Source organism: Equus caballus, chromosome 5, assembly GCF_041296265.1.
Source record: "Equus caballus isolate H_3958 breed thoroughbred chromosome 5, TB-T2T, whole genome shotgun sequence".
NCBI lineage: Eukaryota > Metazoa > Chordata > Mammalia > Perissodactyla > Equidae > Equus > Equus caballus.
This window is the reverse complement of record NC_091688.1, coordinates 77,434,198-77,446,853: the sequence shown is the minus strand read 5'-3', so window position 1 is coordinate 77,446,853 and position 12,656 is coordinate 77,434,198. Positions and strand designations below refer to the sequence as shown.

Genomic DNA, 12,656 nt, shown 5'->3' with positions numbered 1-12,656 from the left:
ACTCACCTTGGAGAGGAACGTGTGGAGCAGGTTTAATAATGGCTGGGTCAGACGCCCGTCCACAGTGCTCCTACAAAAGGGCTCTTGTCACACTCATTCCCTCTGTACAAGCAACTCAAAGTAGGGCCAGGACTTTCATCTTTGTTTCTTTAGCACTTTGCACAACACCTGACACATACTCAAGTGTGTATAAAAAGCACTTGCTGAATGCATGAATGAATAAAATGTACTGGGTTTTTATCCAGAAATAGGGTATTCTATTATGAAAAACTTCTGGGATAGGACTTAAAGAGCTAATCTCTTCAACTGTCCTGATCTTTGGCTCCTGAATCTTGAGGAACACTCCACGAGTAACTCTGCCCCAGATCAAGATTTAAACGTGGCTCTTTCCACAACACCTGTCTTCCAATGAATAATCTTGAGGCTGTATATTTCCTTTTTAAGGCTGTATTCTTCTCCCTTATTTTCTTATATTCCCAAATCTAACATCATTTATGTTCATGTTATCTTCCCTGGTAGAAAGTAAGATAACCTGAAGCAGAGACCCGGTCACACTCATCTGTGAACCTCCCCTTCCCCTCTGGCACATAGAACAACGTTTGGTATTTAAATGTCTGGTAAATGTTTATTAAATAACCACCATAAAGAGCATAGTGATTTTTATTTTAAAACCTCATTGAGGATAAAATTAGTACTTTTCCATAATATTTAAAACATTAAAAAAAAACAACCAGCATCTTATTGGTAAACTGTTAAGCAGTGGAGATAAGGCTGGCACTCAGCAGGGAGAATCAGATTCTTGTTTTGAGCTCAGGCCTCAAGCCAATGCTGCATCAAAGGCGTCCTCACAAGGAACAGGCTCTGCAACTTGTGGCTGCCATCACAAACCAAAAGCAAATTTCCCACATGCTTGTCTGAAAAGGATGGTTGGCCACAGACTATTTTGTTTTGTTTTTTCAGGCATGGTCATACACGCAAGCTATAATCAACGTCAGTAATGTGATCTTCTAACTTAAAAAGTCACAGAGATTATAAGGAACATTCAGCTTTACAATAGGATACTCAGCAGAAAACATCAAAGGTTTTTCCAGTCCTAAGATTTTATTCCTATGATGATTCATTCGACTATAGAAGCTCCTTTGCTTGCACATCCCTCATGGTCCCAGAAGATGGCACTCTTTAGATAAATTTTACAAAACTCATTTGTGCTGAAGGAATAATTTCATGAACTATGGGAACTGTACCACAAGGGGCGATAACAAATAACAGATGTATGGTACTAGGTTTTAAATAATTTTCTAAGATCCGTGTTCTATAAATGTATTTCAGACAATTTCATCAATTTCTCCTTAGAAAAAAACAGCAAAGTCGGTTCTTACCAACGCCAGAAACTTCAAGTCTCCAGTCAGCACCCTCTCCCATTCCCCACGTCGGCTATTTTAAGTCCTCACCACTCTTTGCACTCTTACTGTGTCTTCAACTTCTGATTCTTTTCCTCTCTCTTGAATTCTCTCTCGGTTATTAACGGTACGCTCTTTTCCTCTCCCTCTACACACACGCATACACACACAAACCCTCTCCACTCTTTCCTTCCCTTCTGTTATAATGCCTGTAATTTACTTAAAATTATTCAGCACACAGTGCAATATTTGTGTGTGTGACTTTCCAGTCCAGGTGCCTCTAAATATCCTTATCAGGAGTGGACAGGCGCTTAGCCAGGGTTCTGATAAGGTGAGAAGGAGGCCCATGTTCCAGAGGCAGCTACTCTAAGTGCTTCTATTATCCATATATCGATCAAGATTGATCCATTTCCAAGATTTTATTAACTAGCAAATTAGGATTTTATTGGTGAAACCTGTGGCTTGCTATTTATTTAAATAACATGGTGACTGTTAGAAATGGACTATCATTGGTAAAATTAAAGGTACTTAAGATACGTGGATTGGCTAAAATATGAGATTCCCTACCCTTTCACAAAGAGGGCATAAGAACCAGTTGAAGCTATAACCTTTATCTTTATGGAGGTACCCAGAGCTCACTGTTCTACAACATAGGTTCTCAGACTTTAGGGAGATTCAGATCTCTTGGAGGTCTTGTTAAAACACAGACAGGTGAACCCTAGTCTCAGAGTTTCTGACACAGCAGCTTTTAGGTGGGGCTGAAAAATCTGCATTTGTAGCAAGTTTCCAGATGATACTAAGGCTGCTGGTCAAAGAGACTACATTTTGAGAATCACTGGTTTCGAATTTCTAGTTGCCTGATGCTAATTATAAGGGTAACAGAAGCCTCTGGAGTAACATTGCTTCTGCCTTGAGTAAAGCTTTCACGCAAATTGGTAGAGCACCTAAAATGACAGAATTAGAACTTTAATGAGTTTACAGACTTGATCACATGGGATGTTTGGTGACTGCTTATAAATAAGTATGTGCTGAATAAATGCCTATATGGTAGTAGAAATAATTTTCATTATAACCTAGTAATAATGTTGTGTGGGCCTCACCTGTATCAAACATTTTCAGTGGCTACTATTATCTTTCAAAATAGAATATAAGGAGCATGCATGACCAAATTAGATTAGGTCAACTTAAAACAATTTCCCAGCCAAAAGTTGAAAGCAACCCAAGGGTCCATCAATGAACAAACGGATACACAAAATTTGGTTTCTCCTTACAATACAACATTATTTAGCCTTAAAAAGGAAGGAAGTTCTGACACATGCTACACTATGGATGAACCTCGAGGACATTATGCTAAGTGAAATAAGCCAGTAACAAAAAGACAAATATTGTATGATTCCACTTATATGAGATCTCTAAAGCAGTCAAACTCAGGGAAACAGAAAAGTAGAATGGCGGCTGCCAGAAGACGGGAAGGAGGGGAAACGGGAAGTTGTTGTTTAATGAGTACAGATTTTCAGTTTTGCAAGATGAAAAAGTTATGAAGACTGGCTGCATAACACTGTGAATAAGCTTAACACTACTGAACTGTGCGCTTACAAATGGTTCAGACGCACCATGGAAAACAATACGGGAGTTCCTTAAGAAATTACACATAGAACTACCACACGATCCAGCAATTCGACTTCTGGGTATATATCCAAGAGAAGTGACGTCATTATCTGAAACAGACATCTGCACCCCATGTTCACTGCAGCATTATCTACAAGAGCCAAGATATGGAGACAACCTAACTGTCCATCAGTGGATAAATGGATAAAGAAAACGTGGTATACATATAAAATGAAATATCATTCAGCCTTAAAAAAGAAGGAAATCTTTTCGTTTGTGGCAACATGGATGAACCTGGAGGGCATTATGCTAAGTGAAACAAGCAAGACAGAGAAAGACAAATACTGCATGGTATCACTTATATGTGGAATCTAAAAAAAAAGAAGTCTAACTCAGAGAGTAGAAAAGTGGTTGCCAGGAGAAATGGGGAGAGGTTGGTGAAAGGGTGCAAGCTTTTAGTTATAAGATGAATAAAGTCTGAGGATCTAATGTATAACACAGTGACTACAGTTGATAACACTGTATTGTATAACTGAAATTCACTAAGAGAGTAGAACTTAAATATCCTCACCAAAAAAAAAAAAGTAAATGTGTTAGGTAATGGATGTGTTAATTAACTCGAAGGGGGAAATCCTTTCACAATGTATAAATATATCAAATCTTTATGTTGTACACTTTATCTTACAATTTTATTTGTCAATTATACCTCAATAAAGCTGAAAAAAATAAACTGAAAAACAAAAATGGTTAAGATGGTGAATGTTATATTATGCATATTTTACCACAATTTAAAAAAATTAAAACCAAATCAAAACCATTTCCCCACACAGTTTCTAGAAACAGTAGTCTATACTTGCTGTTCACACTTATTTCCTCCCATCCAAAATTAATCCAATGCATTTTGACTTTTGACTCCACTACATTTTGCAAATACTCATAACACTCTTAACAGTGAACTCTGAATTGCCAATATCAGTTTTTATATTATTTAACCTCTCTTCAGCATTTGTCCTTGTTCGTCACACTGCTTGAAAACTCTTTTTTTTTTATGGCTGAGTAAGATTTGCCCTGAGCTAACATCTGCTGCCAATCTTCCTCTTTTTGTATCTGAGCTGCCACCACAGCATGGCCACTTTTACAGACAAGTGTTGTAGGTCCGCACCTGGGAACTGAACCTGGGCTGCCAAAGTGGATCATGTCCAACTTAACCACTAGGTCACCAGGGTTGGCCCCTAAAACTCTTTTCTAATGGCTTCTCTCCTTATGTTTTTCTCCTACTTCCTGGCCACTCCTTATGAGTCTTCTTTGTGGAGTTCTCTTCCTTTCTCACAATCATAAATATTGTTGCCTTCCAGGGTTTTGTTCTACTTTCTTTGGGTTCTCTGTATACTGTCACAGGTGACATTTATTCCCATGGCTCTCATGAACCTCTGTCCTTGAGCAATCTTTCTCCTGAGCTAAATATCTAAGGGCCTTCTGGACATCTCTTGTCTCCATCTGCATAACCTCCACACACTCAATCTATCCAAAACTGAACTCACCATCTCCTGCCTTCCTCTCCCCACACAGGTCGTCCTCCTTTATTCCCCACCTCACTGAAAGGCGCCATCATCTACCCAGGCATCTGACTGAGGAAGCAGTGAGTTGTCCTAAACTTCTCCTTCTTCTTCATTCCCCTACATTCACCTGGTCACTAGATGCTGGCGACCAAATTATTTCCTTAATATCTTTTTTATTTTTTTGAGGAAGATTAGCCCTGAGCCAACATCTGACAATCCTCCTCTTTTTGCTGAGGAAGACTGGCCCTGAGCTAACATCCATGCCCATCTTCCTTTATACGTGGGATGCCTACCACAGCATGGCATGCCAAGCAGTGCCATGTCTGCACCCAGGATCTGAACTGACAAATCCCGGGCCACCAAAGCGGAATGTGCACACTTAACCACTGCGCCACCAGGCCGGCCCCCGCTTAATATCTTTTGAGGCTGTTCCTCCCCTCCATCCCCCCTGCCAATGCCATGGTTTAACTACCTTACCACTTGTGCCTGGATTATTACAATGACCATAAAACTCGTCTCCCTGCGTGTGATGTCTCCTATCCAATCCACCCTCTACACCATAACTAGTGAAATTCTCCTGAAACATAAATCTGGTCACTCACTTCCCTGCTTAAAATCTTCTATTGACTCTCTACTGCCCTGGGATAAGAGGCAAACTCCTTAACACGACATACACAGTCTTTGATGGTTTTGACTCTGCTAACTTGGCCTCTGTAAACGTCCTTCACACTCTCTGCTCTAGCCGTGCTGTTCCTGGAATGTAGCATTATTTCATACATGCTGCACATGCCTCCTTCTGCTTCCAACGCTCAATTCTTCAAAATTCAGCTCAGATATAATTTCTTCCAGAAAGTCTCCCAGGCCCTTCTCAGTTAGGATTGCCCAGTAAAATATTGCATGGGACATACTTATACTGAAAAATTATTCATTGTTTACTGGCAATATTTGGGACATACTTACACTCAAAAAAATAAACTCACTATTTATTTTAAATTCAAATTTAACTGAGCATCCTGTTTATGGGGTTTTTTAATGCTAACTCTGGCAATCTTGCTCTCAGTCTCAATTATGTGTTTATTTTTCCATATCCTCTATAAGTCTGTAAGCATCTTCAGAGTGAGGACATGTCTTATCTCCGTATCTCCAGGTTTTAGCACAGTGCTAGTAAGCACATAATTAAAATAACATTGTGTTTTATTGCTGGCTTGTTCATCTAAGCTTGCTTTAAGCCTTTGTCTCTTTATTGCTTCTCAGGAATGATGCTAATCATAACAATGATACCACCTGTCTCAGGACTACAGTCAACATCACATGATATAAGCCCATACTTTTCTTAAAAGGAAAAATTTGAACTTGCACTCTAAAAACAGTATGCTCCAGGGCCAGCCCCATGGTGTAGTGGTTAAGGTTTAGCATGCTCTACTTTGGTGGCCCAGGTTCACAGGTTCAGATCCTGGGCACGGACCTACACTGGTCATCAGCCGTGATGTGGTAGCAACCTACATATAAAGTGGACGAAGACTGGCACAGATGTTAGCTCAGGGCTAATCTTCCTCAGGTGAAAACAAACAAACAAACAAAAAAACACCTCAGTATGTTCCAAGTGGATTGGTTCCGTATATTTTAAAAATATAGCATAGCACAAATGAACCTCTAGAATCAAATAAAAATTGATCCTAAACAAATGCAAAGCTAGATGAAATCATACTGTATCACTATCTAATTGAAAACATGGTTCTAAATATCTTAAATTTAGTATATGTTAAGCTTGCTGTTTTAAGCAACACATCATTATCTCTAGAAATTAAATCTTAAAAGAGACCGTAACAAAATTTAGAGGCTCTTTCATCTCTTAATGCTTCCATTTTAAAGCATGTGCTCGTGTAACAGTCACAAAGGTTCACCAGAATGGCATGGTGAGTGATTCCTCATTATTACCCAGGTAGAACCTTAGAACACTCTTGATCATAGGAGAACATGTCAGAAATATCAATATTAAACAATGTTGTCCTGAAAAATGTATAGAAGAAAAATTTCTGTCCATCTCCCCCCGTCATCTTTTTTCTTTTTTAAAGAACCCAGCAAACTACAGAGTCGAAGTGTGCAAAATTTCCCTATGGTTAGGCACCAAATAGAACTTGATGAAATAATGAGTGAATTAGTGACTTCTATGATCAGAGAAAATATACAATGAATTACACAACATATTATAATTAGCTTGGTGGAAAAAGAAAAAAGCAGAACTGGAAAAAAAATGGATCCTTCCAAGCACGTCTAATTAGGGCTAGTTAGCATTGCCCGCAGATTCAGAGCTGCCTTTAAACAAAGAAGAGCAGTGCACAGTTGTCCTTCCTTACAACTTCCACAAGTTAACCTTGGCTTCCAAGGGTGCATGGCCTCCACTCCATGTCTGTTCTCGGAGTTTTTTTTTTTTTTTTTTTTTTTTTTTTTTTTTTTAAAGATTTTATTTTTTCCTTTTTCTCCCCAAAGCCCCCCGGTACATAGTTGTGTATTCTTCGTTGTGGGTTCCTCTAGTTGTGGCATGTGGGACGCTGCCTCAGCGTGGTCTGACGAGCAGTGCCATGTCCGCGCCCAGGATTCGAACCGACGAAACACTGGGCCGCCTGCAGCGGAGCGCGCGAACTTAACCACTCGGCCACGGGGCCAGCCCCTGTTCTCGGAGTTTTAAAAGCCTATTATGCACATCACTAGAATCAAGCTCTAAATAATGGATATGACAGTGAAAAGTTTCACACTTTCATTAAAAACTGAAAACAAGATACTTGAGTTCAAATTGCGTCAATGTACAATGTGCAAAATTAATCTCAGTTTTGGCTCCCAGCTTCCTAGAAGCTTAGATAAGTTAAGAATGCCACTAACTTTATAACATCTTTTAACAAAAATTATTCACTGATTAGAGAACACATCTCAGGGAAATAATGCTAATATTCTATAGTGATTTCCAACATTGAAATAAGAAATATACTTGATTACTAAATTAGACTAATTCACACACAGTACATAATTCATATGAAATACATACGATTTGTTCAACATTCTAAGTTTCTTTTTAAAATTTACTATAAAAAGACAAAAGAGGAAAATACATTAATTTACAGGAAGCCAAAAGGCCGAACGACCAAGGCTGTGGTTCAGTGGTTACTAACGCACGGTTTTGGGAATTCTCACATCTAACATTAATCTGCATCTTGCTCTTCAGGATAAAAGTGCTAAGGGAAGCCTTTCTCCCCACATTCTTCCTATTCCATAAGGCCCTGTAGAAGTTGTCTCCTCCATGAGGCCTTTCTCTACTATTCTCCCCACGGGGATCTTTCCATTCATTGAAGCCTTCTTTCTTTCAGTTTTTGTAGTACAACTATTTGTAGCACAAACTAAATCATTTTAACCTGATGTGCGGATCTTTGGATGTGTCAACTTGGCGAGGTTACAGACCCCGGTAATGAAGCAAACAACAATCTAGGTTTTGCTGTGAAGGTATTTTGTAGATGTGATTAAAGTCCTTAATCAATTAACTTTATCAGAGATTCTTCTAGATAATCTTGGTGGGTGTGGTTCAATTAGTTGAAGGGCATTAAGAGAATTGCTGAGGCTTTCCTGTTGAAGAAGAAATTCCGTCTGTGGAAAGCAGCATCAGCCCATGCCCAAGGGTTCCAGCCTGTCCTTCCTAACAGCCTATTCCGTGGATTTTGGACTTGTCCAGCCAGCCCCCATAACTGGTAAGCCAATTCCTTGCAATAAATCTCTCTTTTTAAAAAATTGACATATAATTGACATACAGTATTAAGCTTTGGGTATACAATATAATGATTCGATATTTGTATACACTGTAAAATAGTCACCACAATAATAATATTCCATTGTATGTATATACCACATTTTGTTTTGCATTCATCTGTTAATGGACATAACAGTTGTCTCCACCTTTTGGCTATTGTGAATAATGCTGCTATGAACATTAGAGTGCAAATATCTGGTTGAGTTCCTGCTTTCAATTCTTTCAGGTATATAATTAGAAGTGGAATTGCTGAATCACATGGTAATTTTATATTCAGCTTTTTGAGGAACTGCCATATTGTCTTCTTGACTTTCTTAAATACATTTCAGTTCTCTGTTGAAATTATCCATTGTTTATTTATTTTCTCTACCTTTTTTTCCTATTTACTTGAACATGAATATAGTTACTTTAAAATCCTTTTTGGATGACTCCAATATCTGGATCATCTGTATATCTGCTTCTGCTGTCCATTTTTCTCTTTCAGTTTTTGGTCATATCATCCTGTCTTTTGGCATGCCCTGTAATTTTTTCCATAATGCCTCCAGAGAGGGTTTCCTTTCCCTCTAGTAAGCAGATATAATGGTAGCTGATCATCTTAACCCAATCAAGCTGTGCTGAGTGGAGGCTGGGTTGCACCTCTGGTGAAGCTCAAGCTATTTTTGGCTCATCTCTATTCTAACAGCATAGCCCTCTAGGATTTTTAATTGAGAGCCTGGGAATCCATTGGGGTTTCTCCCTCTGGCAGGTTCATAACTCTAGTCTGTATCTTGTGAGACTGCCAAAACGTCTGCCCTGCTTTTCAAAGCCTTTCCAGCAAGATTTTTAGTTTCCCATTCTGTAAAGCCCCAGGATTTGGCAAATATCCCAACAGGATAACTGGCCCTATGCTTGAGGCTCCCTTAGTTTTCTGTAAAAGCTTGCTGGTTTCTTGTCCCCAGCAGCAGCTCTCTACCAGAATAAAGTCTTAGTTCTCAGACCCCTGCTCATGCCCAATATCAGCAGATTCCGCAGGGCAAAAAGAGGTTACAAAAGTCAGCTCACCTTTCTGAGGTTCCTTTTGCTCCCCTTTACTTTTGGAGTTCAGCTCTTCAGGGTCTTGGCCCAAAGCATGGTGTACCAGTATCCCCCCCTTGGTAGGAAATGGACTAGATTTTTATCTCCCCAGCCCCCTAAGACTGTGTATTTCAGGTCACACATCTCCAGGCAAACACAGCCACAAAAACCTAGGCTCACCTCTCTCGACTCTTATCCTTTCCCAGATCTTGATCAAGTAATTCCTATCTTATTAGCTCTTCGAAGCTTTAACATATATTTTAAAAATATTTTTTCTGCTTGCTTTTTAGTTTTAATCACACAATTCCTATGCAATATTAGTACTATTTTAGTACTACCAGTCTTGGTAACTTTTAAGAACATAATTCCCAAGTGTAGAGAAATAACAATTTCTCAAAGCCAGCCTTAAGAAAGGGGCTAAGTGGTACAGTGGTACAGTGGTACAGTGCTTAAGTTGGTGTGCTCTGCTTAGGTGATCTGGCGTTTGTGGGTTTGGATCCTGGGCGCAGACATACACACTGCTCACCAAGCCATGCTGTGGCAGCATCCCACATAGAAGTACCAGAAGCACGTACAACTAGGACATACAACTATTTACTGGGGCTTTGGGGAGAAAAAAGAAGAAAGGAGGAAGACTGGCAACAGATTTTAGCACAGGGCCAATCTTCCTCACACACACAAAAAAAGAAAAAGCTATCTTTTAGGCTCAGAAAGCTTTCTCATTATTTTCAAGTTTTAGTAAGATAACCATTAAATTATTATTATTAAGCTAGAATTATGTTCTGCTTCCATTTCTTATCAATTATAGTAAAATTACGTTAAAGGAAAAATAATGAGGCACTTCAACTACACTTCACTCAGAATATGTACAACATATGCCTTGCGTTTTGAAGGTTATTGTATTAATGCGAGATAAAAGCATATCTATTTCATTTTGGCTTAATCTCTTAGAACAATATTTCTAACATCACCAGATGATGTTAAGAAGTCTTCCTAGGAGGGTTGTTGTGGGGATGGATGTTTTCCTCATCAAATATATTTGCTTTCTCTGTCGATGGACACTGCGTATTAGTAGATTAAAGATCTTGAGAAGTCCTCAGTAAAGTCAGCTACTTATCTTTGTTTAACCTTCTGTCTTCAAATATATTGACCATGGAAGTCTTTTAACCATGGAATACCTTTTAACATGCCCCAAGGCACCTAATTTGAGAAAAGTGGCCTAGAAGAAGGGAAATAAACATTTAAAATAGTTTGGGTTATTTATATGTTATTATAGTTGATTACATAACTCCTGCTTCTTTCTTCCTCATTGAAGGTGAGCAGGTGAGTTTTGTGGGGTTTCTTATTAGTTTTATTAAGCTATAACTTCCTTTGTCAGACTTTTCTGACATAGGGTAGCAGAAAGAGTATGAGCTTTATATAAAGATAGAATTAGGATCAAATTCTGGTTCCATCCTCATGGGCAAATTCTTCTCTCTCTCTTAGTCATATTTCTTTATTTGTAAAATGGGCTTGTGAGGGCTTTCATAGTATTCTTTTAAGTATTAATGACCATGTAAATTGCCAGTACATTGCCTGGCCCCAGAGGTTCCTCCTCTCTTAAAATTCCTCAAAGATCTGGAATTGCCAATTGGAATGGACATAAGATTGACATCTCTGAACGGTGATTTGGGACTCTTCTCTATTAATTCATTCCCTTGCTTCTTACAGTAGTAATTTCTCCCTTGCCTAGTTAATAGGCTGCAATACTCCTGGGGAATAATGCTTTTATATCCTAAATGATAGAGTATCTAGAGTTAAGTTGATTTTTATTTTCTTAGAACTTTGGAAAGCCTCAGGTCTCCCTGTCTTATGTTCCCATAACACTTGCTATTGTAATACTTATCTTACCTTACTGAAATTATTCATTTTCTTCCTGCTAGACAATAAGTTTGCAAGGTCAGGACATCTTGTTCTCTGCTTTATGCACACACCTAGCACCACTGGCCTGGGTAAAGAGTAACCCCTCAATAATTATAGAATCTTTAATAAGTTATAATAATTGGGATCCAAGAATCATTATTATCAAAACTATAATTCTCAGATTAATGTTTTAATATTATTTATACCAGAAGACATTAGCAGAAAACAAGGAGTTAAATGTACTTATCCTCAAACATTTAAAATATAAGTGCTATGGAACCAATAATTACGACTAGAAATCTTAGATTGATATCCAAACATTTGAATAGAAAATAAATAATAAATATACTTATATGCTTTTCAGATAAATTTTTGGTATTGGGGAATGACTCCATTTATTCAAAAGATGTGTTCTAGAAAGGTTGCCTTTTTTTTTTTAAAGATTGGCTCCTGAGCTAACAACTGTTGCCAATCTTCTTTTTTTTCTTTCTACTTTTTATCCCCAAATCCCCCCAGTACATAGTTGTATATTTTAGTTGTGGGTTCTTCTAGTTGTGGTACGTGGGATGCTGCCTCAATGTGGCCTGATGGGTGGTGCCTTGTCCGCGCCCAGGATCCGAACCAGTGAAACCCTGGGCCTCTGTAGTGGAGCATGCGAACTTAACCACTCGGCCATGGGGCCGGCCCCTAGAAAGGTTGCCTTTAAATAACACTTTCATACTCTAAACATTTAAAAAACCATCTGATTAGAGTAAACTAAACTTCAAGTACATTTGCAAAACAAAAATCCCTCTTTGTAATGAGGATGCTCTCATGCTGGTCTGTACTACATATTTAGATTTCTGAATATTGGATTTTTCAAAGTGGGGAACACACCTACTAACTTGGTCACATCAAAATGCTAAGAAGTTCAACATAACTCTAAGGTCAAATTAACTTTTAGTTTTTGAAAATAATTATGAGTAAGGATATAAGTAATAAATATAATATATTATTAATATAACACATTAATATAGGTTTTTCCATATACTAGGGAATAAAAAAATACTTACTATTATTTTCTTACAGTCCTTTCCTCTGCATAGTTCTGTATAGGTAGAGTATTGCACATATATAATCCAGCTTCCAACAAAAACCGCCAACCAGGAAAAGAAAAGATATTTCATTCGCACGTATGAGAAGCGGGCCTGTGAGTAAAAGAGCACATACCAGTCACTCATTCAGACCAAGTCAGCATGCACTGTCCTAGAACGTGATCCCCCCAACACCTCCTTCTTGGAAGAACTCAATATATATTCCCGGCTTTCAGATGGCAATTCTCCTAGAACAAAGTGTACT

General features: G+C 38.4%; 1 protein-coding gene across 5 annotated transcripts in view; it reads right to left on the bottom strand.

Moving 5' to 3' along the window:
- Positions 1 to 12,656, bottom strand: part of DIPK1A (divergent protein kinase domain 1A) — a 102,701-nt gene that overhangs the window by 13,132 nt on the left and 76,913 nt on the right. For 4 of the 5 annotated variants that reach the window (XM_001492244.6, XM_023641627.2, XM_070268724.1 and 1 more), the window contains one exon: positions 12,371 to 12,505. The exons of the other annotated variant lie outside the window; for it this stretch is intronic. In XM_001492244.6, coding sequence (XP_001492294.3) covers positions 12,371 to 12,484 — 114 coding nt within the window. In that variant the 5' untranslated portion in view covers positions 12,485 to 12,505. The remainder of the gene's footprint in view (positions 1 to 12,370; positions 12,506 to 12,656) is intronic. 5 annotated transcript variants of the gene reach the window in all.